The sequence below is a fragment of the Bos grunniens genome, chromosome 8, assembly GCF_055505025.1.
Source record: "Bos grunniens cultivar Pamir isolate PY7600 chromosome 8, Bosgru_T2T1.0, whole genome shotgun sequence".
Classification (NCBI taxonomy): Eukaryota; Metazoa; Chordata; class Mammalia; order Artiodactyla; family Bovidae; genus Bos; species Bos grunniens.
Window position 1 is genome coordinate 74,320,596 of NC_141172.1, and position 23,820 is coordinate 74,344,415.

At 47.3% G+C, this 23,820-nt stretch overlaps 1 protein-coding gene across 3 annotated transcripts in view; it reads left to right on the forward strand.

The window, feature by feature from the left end:
* The window catches only part of EPHX2 (epoxide hydrolase 2), an 84,043-nt gene extending 67,031 nt beyond the window's left edge, over positions 1-17,012 (forward strand). For 2 of the 3 annotated variants that reach the window (XM_086416549.1, XM_086416550.1), the window contains exons 13-19: positions 6,036-6,107; positions 8,317-8,350; positions 9,528-9,630; positions 11,007-11,076; positions 14,617-14,697; positions 16,333-16,391; positions 16,536-17,012. In XM_086416549.1, the coding sequence (XP_086272675.1) occupies positions 6,036-6,107; positions 8,317-8,350; positions 9,528-9,630; positions 11,007-11,076; positions 14,617-14,697; positions 16,333-16,391; positions 16,536-16,614 (498 nt within the window). In that variant the 3' untranslated portion in view covers positions 16,615-17,012. Of the gene's footprint in view, positions 1-3,806; positions 4,303-6,035; positions 6,108-8,316; positions 8,351-9,527; positions 9,631-11,006; positions 11,077-14,616; positions 14,698-16,332; positions 16,392-16,535 lie in introns of those variants that run through there. The other variant, XM_086416552.1, reaches the window with a different exon arrangement.
* Positions 17,013-23,820: the final 6,808 nt, after the last annotated feature.

Sequence of the window (23,820 nt, forward strand, 5' to 3'; positions counted from 1 at the left end):
GAAGGCAGTGGCAGCTCAGGACAGCAAAGACAAATAGAATCTAGGTGACTTCAGTACGACCTGTTCCATTTGTTTTTAATCTTAAGATTCTGACCCTGGGGACATCTCAGCACGTCCAGTGTGTCCTGTTAACCCTGCCCTCTCCCAACCCCAACACTGCTTCCTCTTTATTTCTCCTTAGCAATGTATTTATATTTTATTTCTTTGGAGAAGATTTCATGGTGCCCAGGGGTGTCCATGTGTGTGTGTGTAAAACCATAGCTATGGGCAAATTTCAAGCACCAAACACACTTTCAGGTGTTTAACCAGCTGAGAAACTAGGGAATAGAGATAAAATGTGGGGGAAAATTATAGGTAATTAAGAGAGATGGTTTTGAGATAGAAGGAAGGAACCTTGACATCCACATCCACATTACTATCTACATCCACATTACCCTTGATGTTTAGAATCTTTCTTAATCCCTGATGCTGCTGCTGCTGCTAAGTCGCTTCAGTCATGTCCGACTCTATGACCCCATAGACGGCAGCCCCCCAGGCTCCCCCATCCCTGGGATTCTCCAGGCAAGAACACTGGAGTGGGTTGCCATTTCCTTCTCCAATGCATGAAAGTGAAAAGGGAAAGTGAAGTCGCTCAGTCGTGTCCAACTCTTCTCGACCCCATGGACTGCAGCCTACCAGGCTCCTCCGTCCATGGGATTTTCCAGGCAAGAGTACTGGAGTGGGGTGCTATCGCCTTCTCCGTCTTAATCTCTAGAACACAGTAATTCCTTGAGCTACAGAGACTGCTTGTGGTTTGTTACATCATTTATTCTTTAGGTATTTCATGCTTGCTATCTGAAAAAAAAGTACCGAGTTGTCTAAAATAAAAAGTCAGATCCCACTTCACTTCTGTAGAACTAGCTACTATGAATAGCTTGATGAGTATTTCCCAGATGTTTTAAAACTATGCTTTTAAGTGTACTTAAGCATATTGTTGTTCCCTCTCTCAGTCATGTACAACTCTTTGTGACCCCATGGACTGCAACACTCCAGGCTCCACTGTCCTTCACTATCTCCCGAAGTTTGCTCAAACTCATGTCCATTGAGTCAGTGATGCCAGTGATGCCATCCAACCATCTCGTTCTCTATTGCTCCCTTCTCCTCCTGTCCTGAATCTTTCCCAGCATCAGGGTCTTTTCCAGTGAGTCATCTCTTCCCATCAGGTGACCAAAGTATTGGAGCTTCAGTGTCAATCCTTCCAGTGAATATTCAGGGTTGATTTCCTTTAGGATTGACTGGTTTGATCTCCTCGCTGTCCGAGGGACTCTCAAGAGTCTTTTCCATCACCACAGTTCGAAAGCATCAATTCTTTGGCGCTCAGCCTACTTTATGGTCCAACTCTCACATCTGTACTTGACTAGTAGAAAAACTATACAGACCTTTGTTGGCAAAGTAATGCCTCTGGTTTTCAGTACATTGTCTGGGTTTGTCCACCATGGAAGTCCCAGAAATGCAAAATTTTATTCGAGTCAAAGTGAGGACTGTAATCCAGAAACAGTCTCTCAGAAAATTCTGAGAACTGTCCTACTGATTAGAGGTCTAGACACAGTTACACTTTTTGAGACAGAGGGCTGTATATTAAATGATGTCTTATCAACAGTTTACACAATCTAGTGAGTCATCATGGTTCATCGTGGCCCCTTACAAGGTCAAGGTTTTCTTTTAAGGAGTTGTCTTGTTGATGTGAGAAGAATGTTGTTCTTTATGGTTGAGCAGGTATTTCTGCTGATGGGGGTTTGTTCTATGTCTAATGCAGATACACAGTGCACAGTGTTGGGGGAGAGGAGGCTGAAAGTCACAGAAAAAAATTTTATGTCTAAATTATTCTTGTCCTGCCATCAGTTCAGTTCAGTTCAGTCACTCAGTCGTGTCCGACTCTTTGCGACCCCATTAACTGCAGCACACCAGGCCTCCCTGTCCATTGCCAACTCCAGGAGTCCACCCAAACCCATGTCCATCGAGTTGGTGATGCCATCCAACCATCTCATCCTCTGTCGTCCCCTTCTCCTGCTCTCAATCTTTCCCAGCATCAGAGTCTTTCAAATGAGTCAGCTCTTCGCATCAGGTGGCCAAAGTATTGGAGTTTCAGCTTCAACATCAGTCCTTCCAATGAACACCCAGGACTGACCTCCTTTAGGATGGACTGGGTGGATCTCCTTGCAGTCCAAGGGACTCTCACGAGTCTTCTCCAACACCACAGTTCAAAAGCATCCATTCTTCGGCACTCAGCTCTCTTTATAGTCCAACTCTCACATCCATACATGACCACTGGAAAAACCATAGCCTTGACTAGACAGACCTTTGTTGGCAAAGTAATGTCTCTGCTTTTCAATATGCTGTCCAGGTTGGTCATAACTTTTCTTCCAAGGAGTAAGCGTCTTTTAATTTCATAGCTGCAATCACCATCTGCAGTGATTTTGGAGCCCAGAAAAATAAAATCAGCCACTGTTTCCACTGTTTCCCCATCTATTTGCCATGAAGTGATGGGGTCGGATGCCATGATCTTAGTTTTCTGAATGTTGAGTTTTAAGCCAACTTTTTCACTCTCCTCTTTCACTTTTATCAAGAAGCTCTTTAGTTCTTCTTCACTTCCTGCCATAAAATCTGCATTTTCTTTCACTTTCTTTGGTGAATAGGAGCTTACAGTAGAGGGCAAAAAAATAAAAGCCACAATCCATGTGGTCATTTAGAAGACATTCCCACCAAAGACAATTCTTATGCAATCAAATAACTTTTAACTGTTAGGTAGTTAGAATAGGAAAAAGGAGTCCAAAATGGTGGTGGCTAAAAGACAAAGAAAGGGAAAAGCCCTTGAAAATGGAACAAAAGAAAATCCAAGTCACTTGTAACTATGGAGGTAATAATAACAACAATAATAATCACCATTTATTGGCATCTCTCCTACGTATACTCTTCCAGGCATGATCAGAAACAGGCATTATCTCCTGTTATCCTTATAAAACTCCCATTTTACAGATGAGGAAACTGAGGCTCTGGAAGATTAAGTTGCCCAGTTAATAAGGAGAAGTAGTGGGGCTGCCCTGGTGGCTCAGACAGATAAGAATCTGCCTGCAATACAGGAGACCCAAATTCTATCCCTGGATTGGGAAGATCCACTGGAGAGGGGAATGGCAACCCACTCCAGTGTTCTTGCCTGGAGAACTGCACAGAGGAGCCTGGCGGGCTATAGTCCATGGGGTTGCAAACAGTTGGACCCAACTAAGTGATTAGCACTTGCAGTGGGGCTTGAAACCTTGTTTGTTAGATTCCAAAGTTCATCCTTTAATTCTTCTGATCAGGAGCACAAAGGGAGGAGCCCCATACAGTGGACTAACAGGAGGCTTGTCATTGGTCTGTGGGACTTAAAAATAGAGTAACACCTTTTGTAAATTACAGAGAGCTCGAGAATATCAACAGACCACACCACCAGAGTACAAATGCTCTTATCTCCCCCTCTGGCCCTCACCTTTGTCCTCATCACCCCTGTTGATCTGATATGCTTTCATGTGGGTGGACAGACTTATTTACCTTTGTGTTCTCTTTGATTTTCTGGTTGACCCTTTTGATATTCATTTGCTCTTTTACGGACTGTTTGAGCTATGCAGCCTGTCCAGACCTCTGACCCCGTGGAGATTCCTCCACATGCTGAGACATATCCCAAGCTCATGAACACCAAGCTGTTTCCCAGATGGGGGCTGTTCACAATAAATAAGAATGATGGGGCTTCCCTACTGGCTCAGTGGTAAAGAATCCACTTGCCAATGCAGGAGACACAGGTTCGATCCCTGATCCAGGAAGATCCCACATGCTGCAGAGCAGCTCACAACTACTGACCCAGCACTTTAGAGCCTGGGAGCCGCAACTGCTGAACCCACATGCTGCAAGCGTGGAAGTTTGGGCGCCCTAGAGCCTGTGCTCCACACAAGAGAAGCCACCACGATGAGAAGCCTATACACTGCCACAGGAGAGTAGCCTCTGGGGGCTTGTCGCAACTAGAGAAAAGCCTGAGCAGCAATGAAGACCCAGCACAGTCAAAAATAAAATAAATAAATAAGAGAGCAAAGAAACCAATAAAAAGAAAAAAGAAGAAGAAGAAGAATGATGACCTGTGGTAACATGCGGGGCCTTTATTGAGCACATAAAATGCACTGCCTTCCATGGCTATTTCTGGCCCCAACATTCATCACATCACTGAAGGCCACGATTGATTCTCCATCGTGATGGAATCCTATGCTTGTCAAAGGATTGTGATTAACATGCCAACATTGCTTTCATCAGAAAACCTCAAACTGCTGACGCAGCGCTGCTTGATGATAAATGTTTCCTTGCCTATAGTGCCGCTCTCTTGTAAATCCAGAGCTCTCATGATATGCAACCTACAGAATAAACAAGTGCAGGGTAGCAGGACCTCTTTAAGTGTGCAGGGTCTGAGGGCCACCAGCACACTTTGCCAGCCTGGCTTACAGGACCCTCCTCTTAAAACAGAGCAGGACCCTATTAGGGTCCTTGCCCCAAGCCCACCCATGTCATCTGCCAGCCTTTTGTCTGTGGAAAACTGTAGTCAGAGAATAAGTTTAATCAGACAAGTAAGAAACAGTTAAAACAAAGGAAAAGAGTCAAAAGAAACCAAATAACAGTAATGTACTCATTAAGCATAGTTGAGGACCTTTAGTTCTTTCTCAAGGGCTATAGATAATATTCTGAGTCATCTCCTGTTAAGTTGTCTTGTAGATACTGAAATCCCAGGTTGAAGATGTTAACTACATGATGACCAAACTATAGCCATGACATAAGCTGCCACAATTCCAAGAACTGAGCTCAAAGAAATGGAAACAAATGGACCCTGGAACTGACTGTACCTAAAACAATCAAGATGATGCTGGTTGGACCACCGATGACCAATTTGAAAGGTGACTGTCAGAGCTGACTGTGCTGTTTCTGCATGTAGTTCCCCCACCTTCTGTCTATAAAAGCTCTTGCCCACTGGTTGCCAGTGGGGGTGGGGGAGTCAGCCTTTGGACAGACATCTGCCACCCTCCCTCTCCAGTTGTCAACATCTGAAATGAAGCAAACTTTCCTTTCCACCAATCTGGCCTGTTTATTGGCTTTTGAGCAGCAAGCAGCCAGACCCCACACCCTCCTTTCGGCAACACTCTCTGGGAATGTTACTAGCAGAAGACGAATAAACCTTTCACCACATCCAGCTTCTGGTCCATCCAGGACCAGTCACAGATGCCCCCCGGAGTGGATGTTTTCCTGCTTTCTCAGGGTGGACCACGGAGAGCACATGAAAGACCCTGTAGGATTCAGGAAGAGCAGAGCTGTTTTATTGTGATGAGGGATGTGGGGCTTCAAGGAGAAGGCAGGGTTTGGTACAGGGTTTGATTTGGCCTGGAAATGACCAAAGAATCAGATATGGATGAAAGAGTCCAAGGTACAACTTGAGCTCCCATGTGGCGGGAAGAACTGGGAGCACAAATGATATGCATCCCAGCTCCTTAGCCAAAGACACCTTACTGTCCTGTTCTTGGGGAGACAACCTGGGTCCAAATCAAAGGAGTTGGTTTTGACGTTACCATGGCAATTCGAGACCCGTGGATGGAACCGCCCTTGGCTTCTAGGCCTCCTCCAAACCCTCCTCTTCCCCTTACCACCCTTCAGCCCCCAACACTTCATTCCTGCCCCAGTCTATAATAATAAAGTGATTATTATAAGAATTACATTCTCGTTGTAAAATTTAGAATAAGAGAAAAAAAAAGTGATAGCCATAAACCTATCTCCCAGGTTCAGGGTGGGGTGGAGGGGACCTCTGTCAGAATCTCATATTTTATTTGAAGCTTTAAAAAAAAATGTTTTTCAATATGAAAATTCAAAATCATGAACTTCTGACGAATCTTGGGCTGAATGGGACAGAGGTCACGGGCTTCTTGCTTTGGGTCAGATAGGTTTCCGAGATCTCTGCCGCATCTTTCATTTTGCTTTCTTGATTGTTTTAGGGAGTGGCTGAGGCTGAACTGGAAAAGAACCTGAGTCGGACTTTCAAAAGCTTCTTCAGATCAAATGATGAGGTGAGGAATGCGGGGCGTGGGGTGGGTTTTCAGCAGAAAGTGGGAGCTGCAGGGGTGCAGGTCCCCAGATGCCTCCTGCGGGAGGATGCGGGGATGGGAGGATGGGGGTGTCAGGGTCTGGCAGTTAGCAACTGGCCTTCTTTTCTTTGACTTCTGTGGTCAGGGTGATTGGGGTCCTCACTCCCACTGGTCCCTTCATTATAATGGGGAAAGGTCTGGTCCTGACTGAAACACACCAGGAAGGCTTTGAAACATATGTATATATAGATGAGATGGTTGGATGGCATCACCGACTTGATGGACATGAGTTTGAGCAAGCTCTAGGAGCTGGTCAAACAGGGTTGGTCAGACAGGGAAGCCTAGTGTGCTACAGTCCACAGGGTCTCAAAGAGTCGGACACGACTGAGTAACTGAACTGAACTGATCATAATGGTGACAGTTAAGAAATTATTACCATTATCATTTTCATATGCATGATTGCTTATGAAGGTACAGAATGAGTTGATGCTTCTAACTCTTTTCTGGAGCAACGCAAGAGCCCAGACTGCTTTATCGTGGTAATCCCACTGTCCCGTCTTATGTGTTAGGAGTCACTGTTGCTTTGCCTGGTCAGTGCCTGCTCAGATGTCCCGATTTTTGCCAGTTTCTTTGCTGAGTACTTCTGGCACCTCACTCTTTGATATTCAGTTCAATTTCTTTCTTCCTGAAGTACCTTCTTTTGTAGTTTTTTCAATAAGTTTGTTAGGAATAAACTCATCATATTTTGGCCTAGAAAATATCTTTATTTTGCTCTTAGGCCCGAGGAACAGTTTATCAGAGCATTCTAGGTTGACAATTATTTTCTTCTAGAAACTTCTATCACTGATTGTAAGAAATCGGTCTCAAGTCTACCTTCTGTGTATTATTTGTCTTTTAGTCATGTCTGATCCACAGTTTAACCCATCTTTGAGGTTTTAATTTCAGTGAACAGTTGTTTTTTTTTTTTTAATTTTTGAAAGTTGTATTTGATTATTTTTCAAAGCATTCAGATCTCTGTCCATAGAGTCTTGGTTCTAGTCTTGTTGTTCTGTTCCTTCTTCTATCTTAGTCTGACTCCATGTGACCCCATGGTCTGTCCATGGAATTCTCCAGGCAAGAATACTGGAGAGGGTTGCCATTGCCTTCTCCAGGGGATCTTCCCCACCTGGGTATTGAATCTGGGTCTCCTGCACTACAGGCAAATTCTTTACTATCTGAGCCACCGGGGAAGCCACATTAATCATCTTAAGCATACTCATTTTTTCTTCTCTCTCTGTTCAGGTTCTATTAGTATTCTTGAAGAGTCTTGTTTACTGTCTGCTTTGCTTGCTGTCTCTTGCAGTGGGGCCTTATTGTGTATGTGGGGGTAGTGGAGAGAGTTCCATAATTTTGGTTTGCGAGCTCATCTTCAGTAGCACTTAATCTGCTCCAACCTGCTTCAGATGACATGGAGGAAATGCCCTTCCTGGGTGGTCCAGCATTTATTGCTCCTGCCAGGCCTCCTGGTAGAATTTACCAGCCCAGGCTCCCTTTCGCTACTGTAGTGTTTTACATCACTTACTGGGGCTTTCCAGATCTCACAGTGTGGATCCAAACTCAAATACATGCAAAGGCAGACTTGTAGCTGTGAATTCCTAGGGAAGTGTTTTTAGCATCTTCTTAGTATCAAACTGAATAGACAGCTCCCTTGATTTCTCTCTATCATGATGGGTGGGTTTTTCCTGCTGCTGCTGCTAAGTCACTTCAGTTGGATCCAACTCTGTGGGACCCCAGGCTCCTCTGACCATGGGATTCTCCAGGCAAGAATACTGGAGTGGGTTGCCATTTCCTTCTCCAGGGTTTTTCCTAGTCCACCCTTTAACTGATGACCCCAGATTAACTCTGTGGATGGTGGGGACAATCTCATTTTTAACTTCCCATCTGCCATAGACCTAAGGCCTAATCTCTTGTTCCTATTGGTTGGTACACCCAGGTTTTTACGTTACCAAGACCTGCAAGCACCCAGGAGCAGCTGTAACCTGGAGCTTGCTGAGAGCTATCTCTACTCTGACCACTCAGGACCCGCCTAGCAATCCTGGGCATTTAGAATATTTGTGTGGTCTGCTGGCACTCACAGGGCTTTTAGATGCCCTGTTCATACATATTTCCTTTGCTTGACCCATGACGTTGTTTCTAACTTTTCTCCCTCCAGACTTTCATCACCGTGAGCAGAACCTGTGAAATGGGTAAGAGACATTCTCAGGAGGGAAGGGAGACAGGAGGGGCCATGGCAGGAACCAGATGAACGTTTAATGATTGTTTCTCCATCTGCCGGCTGCGGGCAGAAGCAGTCACCTGCCAGCCTGAACTCTGACATGCTTAACATAGAACCTCTGCTGGTGAATCACATTTACCCTGACCCAGGGTGACCATGAGGCCCCAGCTTCCGTTTACCCACAGAGTTTTAGAGCCAAGAGCTTGGAGAACTCTCAGAGCTTGTCAAAGCATCCTCTACTGATTAGGACAGAGACCCAAGATAGAACCTGACCTCTGTATGGTCACCTGGTCCAGGTAAGGAGGAAATCAGGCCAGACCCCAGCCAGGTCACTTCTGTCACAATTCCCTGGCCTCCCCTCCATCAAGCTCTGTTCCAACAGCCCCTGTTCTCTCTCCCAGTTTGGAAATAAGCAAGGAGCCAGAGCCAGAAGCAGACCAAGTGCTCATCCCCTCAGCTTCTGGATCCAGCACTGTTTCCAGAGAACCTTGCTTGACTCCAAGCCTGTGACTTTGCCATGATTCCCTTGTATTTTGTATTAATGATGATGATGGCTACCACTTGTTTGAGCACCTACTCTGTGCATCAGACACTGGGCTAGCCCTTTTTAGATATATTGTTTATCATCCTCATGACATCCCTGAAAACTCTCACTATTATCTCTGTTCTACAGATGAGAAAAATGAGTCTTACAAGAGTGCCAGAGTTTGTCCAAAGTGGCCAGGCTGGGGTTAAACTCCTGTCACTGGTCAGGAACACCTCTCCCTTCCCTCCCTTCACCCCTTTACTCATTCACATGGTCACTGATTCATTCCTTCATTCCTCAAACATTTAAAGTGTACACTTGGTGTAAAAGCAGGAACAGGTATCCAAACCCATGGGAAAGCGTCTTTGCCCTCAGGGAGTCCCAGTCTGTTTTTTAAAATTTATTTATTTTTAACTGGAGGATAATTGCTTTACAATATTGTGCTGACTTCTGCCATATAGTCTCTTAAGGAGGCAAAGAGCACCCTAATAAGACAAGGAGAGGTGGTGGAGGGTCTCAAGAGACACCAAGGTGTTGTAACTCAGACATCTGACCCCGGGGAGGGGCTGGCGGTGAAGAACAATGGAAAGGGGATGGTGAAGAAACAAGTGGCTTTTTGCAGGAGGACTCCTTGTGAACACCCCAGAGGAGCCCACCCTCAGCAAGATGGTCACTGAGGAGGACATCCAGTTCTATGTGCAGGAGTTCAAGAAGTCTGGTTTCAGGTAAAGAGGACAGCACCCTGAACGCAGGAGAGAGAAGGTGGGCAGACAGCTTCTTCTACTCACACGGTGCAGGGTGAAGCCCGGAGATCCTCCAGCTCATCAGCCCTCTTGAATGTCTGGCTAGCCTCTGCTTGAATGCTTCCAGTGTCAGGAGGCTCTTTACTGACGACGCTCAGTCTGCTCTAGTTTGGAGAGTTTAGTTTGTTCTCCCTTATGGTTAGGAGTCCCTTCAGGGCACACGTTTTTAGCTTTTTTTCAGTCGTGATCTCAGTGAGGATCAGAAGACAGTTCTGAGTTCTTACTTCAAAAGAACACAAAAACCCACGTAAACTCAAAACTGCATACATATTTCTGAAGTGGGTAGCAATTTAGGAGCCTCAGACTGGGGCATAGATGTGCTATAGAAAGGAGCGTAGAAGGCTATCTGCTCCAGCCCCTCCTCTCACAGGAGGGAAACTTAGAAGCCCCGAAGTATTAGAAGCCCACTCCAGGACTCTTTCCCAGAAAATCCTCTGGACAGAGGAGCCTGGCAGCCTATGGTCCATGGGGTCTCAAAGAGCCGGACACAATTGAGCACACCACCCACACACACTTGGGGCTTCCCTGGTGGCTTAGTGGTAAGGAATCTGCCTGCAGTGCAGGAGACTCAGGAGACATGGGTTTGATCCCTGGGTCAGGAAAATACCCTGGAGGAGGGCATGACAACCTACTCCAGTCTTCTTGCTGGGAGAATCCCGTGGACAGAGGAGCCTGGCTACCGTCCATGGAGACAACTGAAACGTGCATGCTGAAAGGACACGTGGCTTGTCTAGGGTCTTTCCGGCCTCGTTTACACTGGAGAAGTCTCAAGGGCCCAACAGCACCAACCCCTACTGTGCCTGAGGACTGGGAGAATGTTCCAGGCACAGCCCTGGGGCCACCCTGCTAGTCCAGTGGAGACGCCTCAGCAACACTCACTGGTGTCCCATTAGGAGGAAGCATCTCCTCGTATCCCTTTTCTGTGGGTTTCCTGGGGTAGGGGGAGTGGCTCTGGCTGGTGAGGCCACTAAACCAAGTTCCCCACCCTCTTCTGAGACAGCCCTGGGAGGAAGCGGAGAGTCCTGTGGGGCTGGCTTCTCTGTGTCCCCTAATGCTGGTTTCAGAGAGTGCCAGCTCCCAGTCCAGGGCCATGCCTGCACCAGGCTGTGCTCCACAAAGCCTGGCAGGCATATAGGGCACCAGGGTGTGACTCCTAGGCTGTGTTCTCGACCCCCTGCCAGAATCTTGGCTCTTCCTGGGAAGACTGGCTCTACGCCAAGCTGGTTGCTGGTGGGGTCTGTAACACAAACATCTACTAAAAGCTTTCCTTTTGTTATTTCCCAATCTGCCCCTCCCAGGGGGCCTCTAAACTGGTACCGAAACATGGACAAGAACTGGGAGTGGGGCTTCAAAGGCTCAGGGAGGAAGGTGAGTCCCACGCTGTTCTCTCCCAAGTCACCCTCGGGGCATCCATGGACCCCACTTAGCTGGTCAGAGTTAGGGGTGGACAGACTGCCAGCTGCTCTGGGAAGCACCTCCACTGCAGGGTTTCCTCTTGGGACCTCTGTGTGGCTGCTTCTCTTGGAATGGCAGAGGGTGGGGTGGGGGGACAGGGGTCTGCCAGGTGACTTCACCCAGGTCTCCCAGTGGTGTCCCGGCTCAGGGTGCAGGTGGTCCAGGGCAACCCCCAGAGATCACAAGGTTGAAGCCCCCAGCTCACAGAAGGAGCATCATGTGCTTTCTGAGAGACAAGAGAGATAGGGCTTTAACCCCTGGGTGTGTCACCTTGACCAAGTCAGCCTGAGTCTCAGTTTCCTCATTTGTCAAGCAGAAGACAGGTTTCCAATCTCCAGGTCAGCAAACGGAGTAATGGGGTCCCAGGTTCACACTCAGAGCATTAAAAATCTAAGGGAAATTGCATTTTCACCTTCCCCCGCTCATTCGGTAACCCCAGCCATCTCCTTGATTCAGGTGAAAATGAACATCCTCCATGTGCCAGGAACTGTACTAGACTTTGGGGCACCAGACGAATAAAACAAGGGCGGTCCCAACCTCTCGGGATCAGGTATTCAGTCAGGAGAACATGAAACATAGTAAAGAGCAGGTGGGGCAGGGATTTGCCTGGTGTTCCAGTGGCTGACTCCATGCTCCCAATGCAGGCACCCAGGTTTGATCCCTGGCTAGGGAATTAGATCCCACATGCTGCAGCTACAAGTTCACATGTCACAACTAAATATCTGGGCTTCCCTGGTTTCTCAGATGGTAAAGAATCTGCCTGCAATGCAGGAGACCTGGGTTCTATCCCTGGGTCTGGAAGATCCCCTGGAGGAGCATGGCAACCTGCCATGCTTGCCTGGAGAATCCCATGAACAGAGGAGCTTACCAGTTTGCTGTTCATGGGGCTGCAGAAAGTCAGACTCGACTGAGCACATGTAACTAAAGATCCCATGTACTGCAACTAAGACCTGACAGCCAAATAAATAAAATTTAAAAAAAGAAAAAAGAACAGGATGGGCAGAAACTGCCTTGTAATCCCTGTGTGACCTTGGGCAAGGCACTTACCCACTCTGTTCTCTGTGGCTGCTTAAGATGGAAATGGCAAGAGTGGTGCCTTCCTCAGGATCTGTGTAAGGATACAGTGGGTTGATGCATATGAAATGCTGAGCTAGAACAATGCTTGATACATAGTAGTGGCTTAATTAATGCTCTTGAGCCAATCATCACTCTACTCTGTGATGGACAAAACCCCAGTGTGATCGGTAGATTCTCTCATAGCGTGAGGGATGAAGATGAGGTCTTTAGGGAGGTGAAGCCCAGGGATCTGAGGTTGGGGACCCCTTCTTCTGAGGTTTCCTTCCAGCTCTTCTCTCCCACCTCCTTCTACACCTCTACTATGCCTTCACATTTTCCCTTGGAACACTGTGGAGGGTGTCCCTCCACAGCCCCCCACAGCAGCCTCAGGATTCATTTCAGCCACAAAGCCACCCCTGGGTCTTCACTCCTCAGAGGAGGGGGAGCAGTGAGAAGCACACAGCTCTGCATTGTAGGTAAAAAAAAAAATAGTGCAAATTCCTTAACCAGAGACAATGAACACTGTCTGGAAGTTGTAATGGTGGCGTGAGAACAAGAATAAAGAGGGGCTCTCTCAATCTGGCAGTGCCCCATTTATCAGAGGACAAAAGTGAAGTCATTTTGCTGCCTCGAATATCATGCTGGTCACCATGTTGGCTGCCCTTCTAAAGCATCCGTTCAATTCAAAGAAAAGAAATATTGATCTCCACCCATCCGAGGGCATCTTCCTCCTTCCTGGTGCCATTTGATTGGTTCCAGAAATATCAGTCCCTGGAGCAGACCACATGCATGTATTACACACACATACACGGAACCTGAGTGGTCACTACATGCCCAAATCCATCCAATTGAGAAAAACACAGTCTTTTCCTTCTCTGTGTCTCTTTTACTTTCACACAAAACACTGTCTTCTTTTTCAAAACAAACAAAATTATTTATTTATTTATTTGACTGGACCAGGTCTTAGGTGCGACATGTGGGGTCTAGTTCCCCAATCAGGGATCGAACCCAAGCCCTCTGTATTGGAAGCAGAGAGTTTTATCCACTGGACTGCCTGGGAAGTCCCCAAAACACTTTCTTTCTGACACTTACTACCACCAAATGTGTGGAGGTTTTTCCCCACACCAAGCAGTTCTCTGCCACACGAGCTAGGTGGCCTACAATTTAACTTATTCTGACACTATCTACCTGGAGAGGGTATCAGAACTCACAGGTTAAGGGCTCAGTCTGACAAGACTGACCCCTCGACTTCAGATGCCAACCCCACATTGAAGTCGTCACCTGTGCTTCCAACTGATTGGCTATAAATTGGAGCGTCTCAGAACCCCACCCCCCGAATCTGTTAACTTGTTACAGTGGCTCACAGAACTCAGGGAAGCACTTTTGTTTACACGTTTATAAAGTGTTATTCGGGCTTTCCTGGTGGCTCAGTCGGGAAAGAATCTGCCTGCAATGCAGGAGGCCCAGGTTCGATCCCTGGGTTGGGAAGATCCCCTGGAGAACCCTAACCCTAACCAGTTTATAAAAGAATTTAATAAAGGACACAGATGAACAGCCAGATGAAGGGAGGCACAGGGCAAGATCTGGGAGGGTCCCGAGCACAGGAGCCTCTGTCTCCCTGGAGTTGTGGATTTCACCAGCCTAGAAGGTCTCTGAACTCCATGCTTCTGGAGTTGGGTGGATGTTCATGGAGACTTCCTCATGTAGGCACGATCAATTATTAACTTCACTTCCAGCCCTTCCTCCCTCCCTCCCCTTCCAGACATTGTGGGGAAGGGGGAGGTGGCTGAAAATCCCAAGCTTCTAATCCTGGCTTTGTCTTTCTGGTGATGAGCTCCCACCCAGGAACCCACCCAGAGTCACCTCATTAGAACAAAAGATGCTCTGAGAATGCTTACTACTTAGGAATTTACAAGGGCTTCAGGAGCTCTGTGTCAGGCACCAGGGGCAGAGGCCGAGATATATTAATACATTTTCTAATCTCTTACACAGTCATTGTAGATCTTCAATAATAGTGGTGCCTCCTTCGCACAAAGCATGTGGTGAAAACAAAGCCAGACCACAGTAGTGCTCTGAGGGGTCTTTTGGGGGGAGTTAAGAGAGGCTCGGTAGTAAAGAACCCGCCTGCCAATGCAGGAGACTCAGGTTCTATCCCTGGGTCAGGAAGATCCCTGGGAGGAGGGCATGACAACCCACTCCAGTTTTTTTGCCTGGAGAATCCCATGGACAGAGGAGCCTGGCTGGCTACAGTCCATGGGGTCACAAAATAATCAGACACGACTTGGCGACTAAACAAGTGGAGGAAGCTACAGGGCGTGAAAATAACATTTCCTTTCCCAGGTGATGGGGGAGCCCAAGCGTGAAAATCGCTTCTACTTCCTGTTAATCTCTCCCCAGATCCTGATTCCGGCCCTGATGGTCACCGCGGAGAAGGACTTTGTGCTCACTCCTGAGATGTCCAAGCATATGGAGGACTGGGTAAGGGAACAGTCCTGCTCGGGGTCATCGGGGCTTCCTGGCAGAGGTCTCAGGTGTCCCAGAGGATGCAGAGTGGGATGTTCAGGGAAACCACTTGCTTAATAAGGCCTTCCTCCACAGTGAGATAGTCACCTTTGAGGAGTAGCAATTAAGACCTCCTTTCCACCACCCTGCTGCAGTCTCTCATCACTCACTCTTTCATCTCATGGGCTTTTACAGTGCACTGAGACGCATTGGGACAGTGCTAGGTACCAGGGAGGTAAAGATGAAGAAGGTACGGAGCCCACCATGCAGGAGCTCATGGCCAGCAGTTAATGCGGTACCCAAGAGGCTTGGGAGGATGGGGGCACAGCTGGGAGCAGGGGCTTCACAGAAATGCTGACCACCACTTCTGGGCTTGAGGAACTCTTAAGGCTTGCCTGGCAGAGAGAGAATGGGAGACGAGATGGGGTGTTGAGAGGTGAGGGTAGATGAAAGAGCTCAGAGCATGGTAGGAACCCGATAGGCATCAGGGTCTCCCTGAGCCTGCTAGGAGCTGCTGAGCTGCATGGACCTAAGCGCATGGAGCCCACTGAAGTGGAATTGTTGTTGTTGTTCAGTCGCTAAGTGGCGTCCGACTCTTTGTGACCTCATGGATTGCCACATGTCAGGCTTACCTATCACCACCTCCAGGAGTTTGTTCAAACTTATGTCCATTGAGTCAGTGATGCCATCCAACCATCTCATCCTCTGTCATCCCCTTCTCCTGCCTTCAATCTTTCCCAGCATCAGGGTCTTTTCCAATCTTTCCCAGCATCTAGTTTTTCACATCAGGTGGCCAAGGTATTGGAGCTTCAGCTTAAGCACCAGTCCTTTCAATGAATATTCAGGGTTGATTTCTGGGGATTGACTGGTTTGATCTCTTTGCTGTCCAAGAGACTCTCAAGAGTCAAAGCTGTGATTTGGAAGTGTTCTCTGACAAAAGCTTGGAGGTTGGTGGGAACTGGGAGGTCTTGAGTGGGGTCACCATGACTGCTCAAGTATTGGGGCTGGATACTGAGAGCATTCGCCTGCACTTGGCCGTGGCTTTGTTAGCATCATCTCGTGCGACAGAGAGACTGTGTTTCAAGGGCTGCTGCAAAGGACGCCCTTTGTGGACTGTGGAACCAGTCAAGAAAGGGCTGTGACCTACTTTGGGGGTTCAGGTGCCAAAGAGAGGCGGAACAGCCCTGCACGGAGACCACCAGGGAAGAGGGAGGCAGCCTGGGGAGGGGACAAGATCATGGCTGCAGGGCAAGAGTCAACCAAGCTTGACTTGGCCTTTTCCAGGTAGCGAATGGACCAAGTCCTAATGGTTCTGAAGGGAGGCAGTCTGTTGTGATGAGTATGGGTCAGCCTGAATTTGAGTCTTAGCTCAGCCACTTTCTGTGTGGCTTTGGGCCAGTCACCTAGCTTCTTTTCTGAGCCTTCAAGTTACCCAGAGGATCATGGTCAAGGTTAAATGGTGCAGTGTGTTTAGAGCACCTAATACATAGTAGGAACTTGAGCAGTGGTCATTCCTTTTGTAAATAATGTGGGGTTTTCAGCAGGGTGGCCTGTGGAGAGCAGAAAACTTGCCTTCTGCCATTTACTTTTCTGGGTGGGATTTTCTTCCAGATTCCCCACCTGAAAAGGGGACACATTAAGGATTGTGGACACTGGACACAGATGGAGAAGTAAGGAGATGGGGGTCCCTGGGTGGGGGACAGCAGGGCTCCCTGTTCACCTCCAATGAGCTGCTCGCTTCGTCACCCCTACCTTCCCGCGAGCCAGGTGAGTGGGTGGAGACAAATGGGAATTGCCTTCTGTTCCCTTTCCAGGCCCACTGAGTTGAATCAGATCCTCATTGAGTGGCTGGAGACTGACGCCCGGGACCTGCCGGTGGTCTCAAAGCTTTAGGGTGTGATGTGTCAGCTGCCAGCAGGCATTCTGACCTCTTCATCTGCTGGGGAACTGCTCTGGTACCCACATGAAGCTTTACATGTGTCTTTCAAAACCAGCAGCATCATTCAGAAGGGGTTTGCAGCCAAGAATGCTTTTCTTTCAATGAAATGAGTCAAGTCTGACCTAATTTTAGATATGGGAAAAATCACATGTGATTAATTCTCTGGGTACAAAGGCATCAATTTGTCTCTAAGGGTGGTTAGTGTTCTGTGGAGGACAGAATGAGATGATCAGGGGGTGATTTCTCTTTAACGGATCAATTCACTATTTTGATTATGCAGAATCAGCAATTGAGACACTTTTCAGCAGAGATGAGAGCTCCTTTATTCAATAAAGCAAAGGCAATGATGATACTGCTGTTTTCATTCTTGGGAGGAAGGCAGGGTAACTGTGAATCCAGTTCCCTCTGCACTTGTGTCTGCAAGACTCTGCATGGCCTAGAACAACGCTGTCGGGTAGAACTTTCTGATGTTATAAAAATAATCTGTGCTGTCGGATAGAGGGGCCACCAGCCAGCCACACTTAGCCTTTCACCCTGTCTCCCTGCTCCCCTGGCACGGTGTCCTCAGTAACTTATGCTCACCTCCCTCGCTGCTCTTCCTGCAGGGCAGTCTTGTGGACAAGGTGGTGTCACCAGGCTGAATTCTGATGAATATAAATTAACTAGGAAAAAAAATGGCATGTGTATCTAGGTATATGTAGAAAGCAAGGGATAGGTTAGAAATGTTAGCAGCTATCATGCTTCTTTTAAAAAAAAATATTTATTTTTATTTATTTGGCTATGCCTGATCTTAGTTGTGGCGCACAGGATCTTTAGTTGCAGCGTATGAACTCTTTGTTGCAGCATATGGGATCTAGCTTCCTGACCATGGGTTAAACCCAGGCCCCCTGCATTGGGAGCATGAAGTCTTAGCCACTGGACCCCCAGGGAAGTCCCAGAAGCTCATTTTTAAGTACTTCTGTGTGCCTGGAGCCCCATACAGACCATCTCTTATTCTTCCCATTTAGCAGATTAGGAAAACTGAGGGTCGGATAACTTGCCCAAGGTCACTGGGCTACTGTGGGACAGAGCCTAGATTCAGACACATGGTATCTGGTTCTTCAAGCAGAGCTCCTTCCAGCAAAAGCTCTTCTCTTTTCTAAATCTGGAGTCAGACTACCCAGATCAAACTCTGCTGGGCCACCGATCACAGTGTGACCTCAAGAAAGGGTTTCCTCTGCCTCAGCTTCCTCTGTTAAAAAAAAGGACATTAATAGCACTAAACTCTTAGTGGTTGTGTTGTGGAATGTGGAGTCACAAAACACATCTTGGAGGACACTCAAGACAGCAGAGTACAGTTTGTTACTCCAACGGGTCCAAGGGCAATCAGACTTCAACTACAATCTCCATTTGCCATTTATAGGGAGGGAAGGAAACCTGTTTTTTGTTAGCAATGGTTTCCTCATTCTTGAGCAGAATTCAGGCCCAGTTCACATCCTTTCTTTAAGATGTATGACAGGCTTTAAGATGGAGTCTCTCCTGCTTTCTTCATAGTGACCCCAACAGTTGTATTAAATGACTGAATACATGCAGGACCCCTGGAGCAGTGCCTGGCACAGAGAAAGTGTTCCAAGCATTAACTGTAAGTTTTCCGTTTTTAATTCTTAAAGAGATGGGAATACCTTACTACCTTACCTGCCTCCTGAGAAATCTGTATGCAGGTCAAGAAGCAACAATTAGAACCAGACATGGAACAATGGACTCATTCAAAATTGGGAAAGGAGTACATCAAGGCTGTATATTGTCACCTTGCTTGTTTAACTTATGTGCAGAGTACATCATGCTGGATTGGATGAAGCACAAGCTGGAATCAAGATTGCCGGGATAAATATCAATAACCTCAGGTATGCAGATAACACCACCCTTATGGCAGAAAGTGAACAGGAACTAAAGAGCCTCTTGATGAAAGTTAAAAAGGAGAGTGGAAAGGCTGGCTTAAAACTCAGCATTCAGAAAACTAAGATCATGGCATCCGGTCCCATCACTCTATGGCATATAGATGGGGAAACAATGGAAACAGTGACAGACTTTATTTTCTTGGGCTCCAAAATCACTGCAGATGGTGACTGCAGCCATGAAATTAAAAGACACTTGCTCCTTGGAAGAAAAGCCATGACAAACCTGGAGAGCATATTAAAAAACAGAGGCAATACTTTGCTGACAAAGGTCCATATAGTCAAAGCTATGGTTTTTCCAGTAGTCATGTATGGATGTGAGAGTTGGACCGTAAAGAAAGCTGAGCCCTCAAGAATTGATGCTTTTGAACTGTGGTGTTGGAGAAGACTCTTAAGAGTCCCTTGGACAGCAAGGAGATCCAACCAGTCCATCCTAAAGGAAAGCAATCCTTAATATTCATTGGAAGGACTGATGCTGTAGCTGAAGCTCCAGTACTTTGGCCACCTGATACGAAGAGCTGACTCATTAGAAAAGACGCTGATGCTGAAAAAGATTGAAGGCAGGAGGAGAAGGGGACAACAGAGGATGAAATGGTTGGATGGCATCACCAACTCAACAGACATGAACGTGAGCAAGCTCTGGGAGTTCGTGAAGGACAGGGCAGCCTGGGGTGCTGCAGTCCATGGGGTTGCAGAGAGTCTGACACAACTGAGCCACTGGACTGAACTTTCCAGTTTATCCCAGGACAAGGTTTCTGAGGACTTTAAACTCCCAACCAGTCCACCACCAGCTCCTCTCTTTTGGATCTGAGAATTAAAGGACTCATTTCAAATGCAAATGTGTGCCCCAGGGGGATGACTACAAAATCCAGATAACATTATTTCACTGTGTCCAGGCTTATTTGTCAGGGAGCAGTTGCTAGAAGAAAGTGAAAGTGAAGTCGCTCAGTCGTGTCCAACTCTTTGCCACCCCATAGCCCACCAGGCTCCTCCATCCATGGAATTTTCCAGGCAAGAATACTGGAGTAGATTGCCATTTCCTTCTCCAGGGGATCTTCCCAACCCAGGGATCGAACCCAGGTCTCCAGCATTGCAGGCAGACGCTTCACTGTCTGAGACACCAGGGAAGCCCAGTCACTGGAAAGAAAAATCTTAAAACATCTTTCATCAGAAAAAACACAAGTAGGCAAACCTCTTCAACCGGTTTGCGTTTCCAGAATTCTACGCAGAAATCTCCATAAACTATTCAAAATGTTCAGAAATTCTCTTTTGGCAAATAAGGGCCAGATGAATCAAGTCCATAGCACTGCACCACAAATATCACCAGTCGTACAAGACTGCAGGTCATTAAAAAAAAAAAATTGCTTCATCGGGAAAAAGTTTTTAGGTCATTCCCAAAAATACTTTTCAGAGGCCATGTTAAGTGCAACTTGTTTGATGTATGTTCAAACTGCTTTGATTTTTTTTAAATGTTATTTTTATTTCGGACTGCTGCTGCTGCTAAGTCGCTTCAGTCGTGTCCGACTCTGTGCGACCCCAAGGACTGAAGCCTACCAGGCTACTCCGTCCATGGGATTCTCCAGGCAAGAACACTGGAGTGGGTTGCCATTTCCTTCTTCAATGCATGAAAGTGGAAAGTGAAAGTGAAGTCGCTCAGTCGTGTCTGACTTAGCGACCCCATGGACTGCAGCCTACCAGGTTCCTCCATCCATGGGATTTTCTGGGCAACAGTACTGGAGTGGGGTGCCATTGCCTTCTCCCTTATTTCAGACTACGAAGGCATAAATAACAAAGTGTCTTTACCTCTGCGGAGGGAGCTAGTGCTCACTCATGTCCAACTCTTTTGGGACCCCATGGACTGTGGCCTGCCAAGCTCCTCTGTCCATGGGATTTCCCAGGCAAGAATACTATAGTGTGTTGCCATTTCCTTCTCCAGGAGACTTTCCCGATCGAGGGATCAAACCTGCATCTCCTACGTTGGCAGGAGGGTTCTTTACCACTGAGCCACCTAGTGAGCCTTTTAAAAGAACGTGGGCAGACCCCACGTTCTCTATGACACCCACATCCCACTGGGGGCAGGAATGCCACGCTCACTCACAGGCACTGTCCTCACACCCAGTGACTGTCAACTAGCAGTGTCCAAGGTTTCCAGGAGAAATGTCTTCTAAAAGTGGGTCTATTTAGAATAGACCTGGCAGTGATTCTAAGGCCCACTGTTCACACTGATGTTAACATGAACACAAATTAAAACCAAACAATGGTTAAAATATGTAGGTCAGAGAAGAAAATATATAGATCAGAAGCTCAAAGATTTTAGGAACAAGAATTGGAGATTTCCCTGGTGGTCCAATGGTTGAGATTTCGTCTTCCAATGCAGGGGCTGGTAGTTTGATCCCTGATCCAGGACTAAGATCCCACATGCCTCGGGGCCAAAAACCAAAACGTAAAACAGAAGCAATATTGCAACACATTCAATAAAGACTTTAAAGATGATCCACACCAAAAAAAAAAAAAAAAGGAAGAAAGAAAAAGAAAAGAAACAAGAGTTGCATGGAAAACATCCTAACTCGCTATTCAAAGGAACACAGCGGGCCACAAATGATAAAATACTTTCTTAGCAATTGGGAAGTTTCTCCCCGATGTTAGCTAAATACATTTTGTCTAATTTCCATCCATATTTCCATATTTCAGATGTTGGGTGCATAGGCGTTTGCCCGCTGTCAGAAGAGTAAAAACTCCAACTGCGATGTGGGAGACTCAGGTTCGATCCCTGGGTTGGGAAGGTCCCCTAGAGAAGGAAATGGTTACCCACACCAGTATTCTTCCCCAGAGAATCCCATGGACAGAGGAGTCTGGTGGGCTACAGTCCATGGGATTGCAAAGAGTCAGATATGACTGAGCGACTAACATTTCTCTTTTCACTTTCAGTGCTGTGTAGATGGTGCCATTTAGATAAAATTTATTAAAAGAGAATGAGCTGGCTGAGCAGGTCAAGGAAGTAGTATCTGCCAATCAGAAATCATTAAACACTCTTCCAGATGTTCACGGTGTTTCAAAGAAATGTGTTAAGTTGTGCAGTCACCAAGTCTTGTCCAACTCTTTGCAACCCCATGGACTGCAGCACACCAGGCTTCCCTGTCCTTCACTATCTCGGAGTTTTTTCAAACTAGTGTCCATTGAGTTGGTGATGCCATCCAACCATCATCTTCTGTCGCCCCTTTCTCCTCCTGCCCTTAATTTATTGTATATTAAGGACTCATTTTCACTGATTAATAAGCATAGGAGTCCCCCAAAAATAAAATAAGCATAGGAGGGGAAAAGATAAAAACGAGCTTCAGTGGCCATCAGGACAGTAACATTAATTTCCCTTGCCAGCAAATGTTTGAAAAAGTTAAGACTCAGCAAGTATAGAACAAGCTGAGTCCTTCAGACAAGGAGTAAGCAATAAACCATCGACCTCAACCATGAGATGGCAGCGACGCAGATTGAATTAACTGATAGACACCATTTCTGCTGATCTTATTTCTTTTCATGTCATTTTATTTCCTTCAATAAGGGCCATTTGTAGGAGTGATGTTCCTGGTTTAAGGGAGGTGAGGAGGACGAGTTCCATGCAAGGGCTGCAGCTCGGAGTGAACAGAGCAAGCCTGATGGGTGACTCTAGGCTCCAGGGGGTCTCAGCGGAGCACAGAAGAAGGCCCCCAGGCAGTTTGGGGGCACAATCCAGGTGCACCCACACCCATGGCACCCAGCTTCTGGAATGTTCTGCCTCAGAATGCATATGCCCAAAGGAGAAAACCTGGCTTCAGCTGTAGCTGTAGGAGGCATTTGTGGGTGGGGGCAGGACACATTTTGCCTGAAGTGTGGGAAACAAACTCTTACATCCTGCATTGGCAAGCAGGTCCTTTACACCAGCAACACCTGGGAAGCCTCTGTGTGTGTGTCCTAATCTCCTCTTATCCACAGTTGTATTGGATCAAGTCCCATTCTAATGACCTCATTTTAACCTCATTATTTCTAAAAACCTTATCTAAACACAGTCACCTGTTGAGGTCCTGGGGATTAAGCCTTCAACTTAGAAACTTAAGGGTGGGGGAGGGGACATGATTCAGCCCATAACAGGGGCTCCATCTCTTGTTCCCAGTCAGCTCTGTTCTGTGGCCCTGAGCTCTGCAGATTCCTTACCCATCCCATTCTTTCCTCTCTGCTGTTGAGCTGCCTCTAAGCGATCATAAACGGCAGCATCTCCACTAGCTGGGATCTCCCTGTGGGGAGCATGTAGCTGCCACCCCTCCCCTCCCCCAGCACATACATTTGCAGATGGGGAGTGTGATCATGTTCTCACACACACACACACACATGAACATGGATACACACAAGTGCCTGGCAGCTGTATGAGACCCTGGTTTTGAGAACACAGGTGCGACTCTGACCACCTCCATCCCAGAACTTATGTATGTGTCTGACCTCAAGCTTTGCTCCTCCAGCCCAGCCTCACCTCTTAAACCCCAGAGTTGTTGCTCTCACTTCCCACTAGACCCCAGCTCTTGGCTTGGACAGATCTGATGCCAAGGTACTCAGCGATGATTAATCTGTTCTGTTGGACAAACGTGCCTCAGAGGCCAGTGCGGCACCAGGCATGGAGCCAAGGGGCAGTGACGGGGACAGGAGTGTCCCAAGGAATCTGCCACTGGAAGCTCAGAGCCGGGAGCAAATGCAAGAGCTTGATACCATGTCAGGCTCTGATTGTGTCCCAGTGCTTCTCAGACGTCTGCTCTAACCTTGATGTCTGCCCAGAGAAGTAGGCAAAAAAAAGCCCACTTCAGGGCTTCCCAGGTGTCACTAGTAGTAAAGAACCCGCCTGCCAATGCAGGAGACCTAAGAAATGTGGATTTGATCCCTCGGTCAGGAAGATCGCCTGGAAGAGGGCATGGCAACCCACTCCCGTATTCTTGCCTGGAGAATCCCATAGACAGAGGATCCTGGTGGGCCACAGTCCACGGGGTCACACAGAGTTGGACATGACTGAAGCAGCTCAGCACACAGGCACATGCCCCCGCTTTACTGAAGAGAAAACTGAGGTTCATGGAGGTTAACCAGCAAAGCACAAAAGAGGAACCCGGGTCTGTCTGCCCTGAGGCCTGGAGAAGGAAGACTTCAGCTAGAAGGCTGCCTGGGCTGTCACTGGTCCCTCTCCTCCCCCGCACACCACCCCCCGCTACAGCC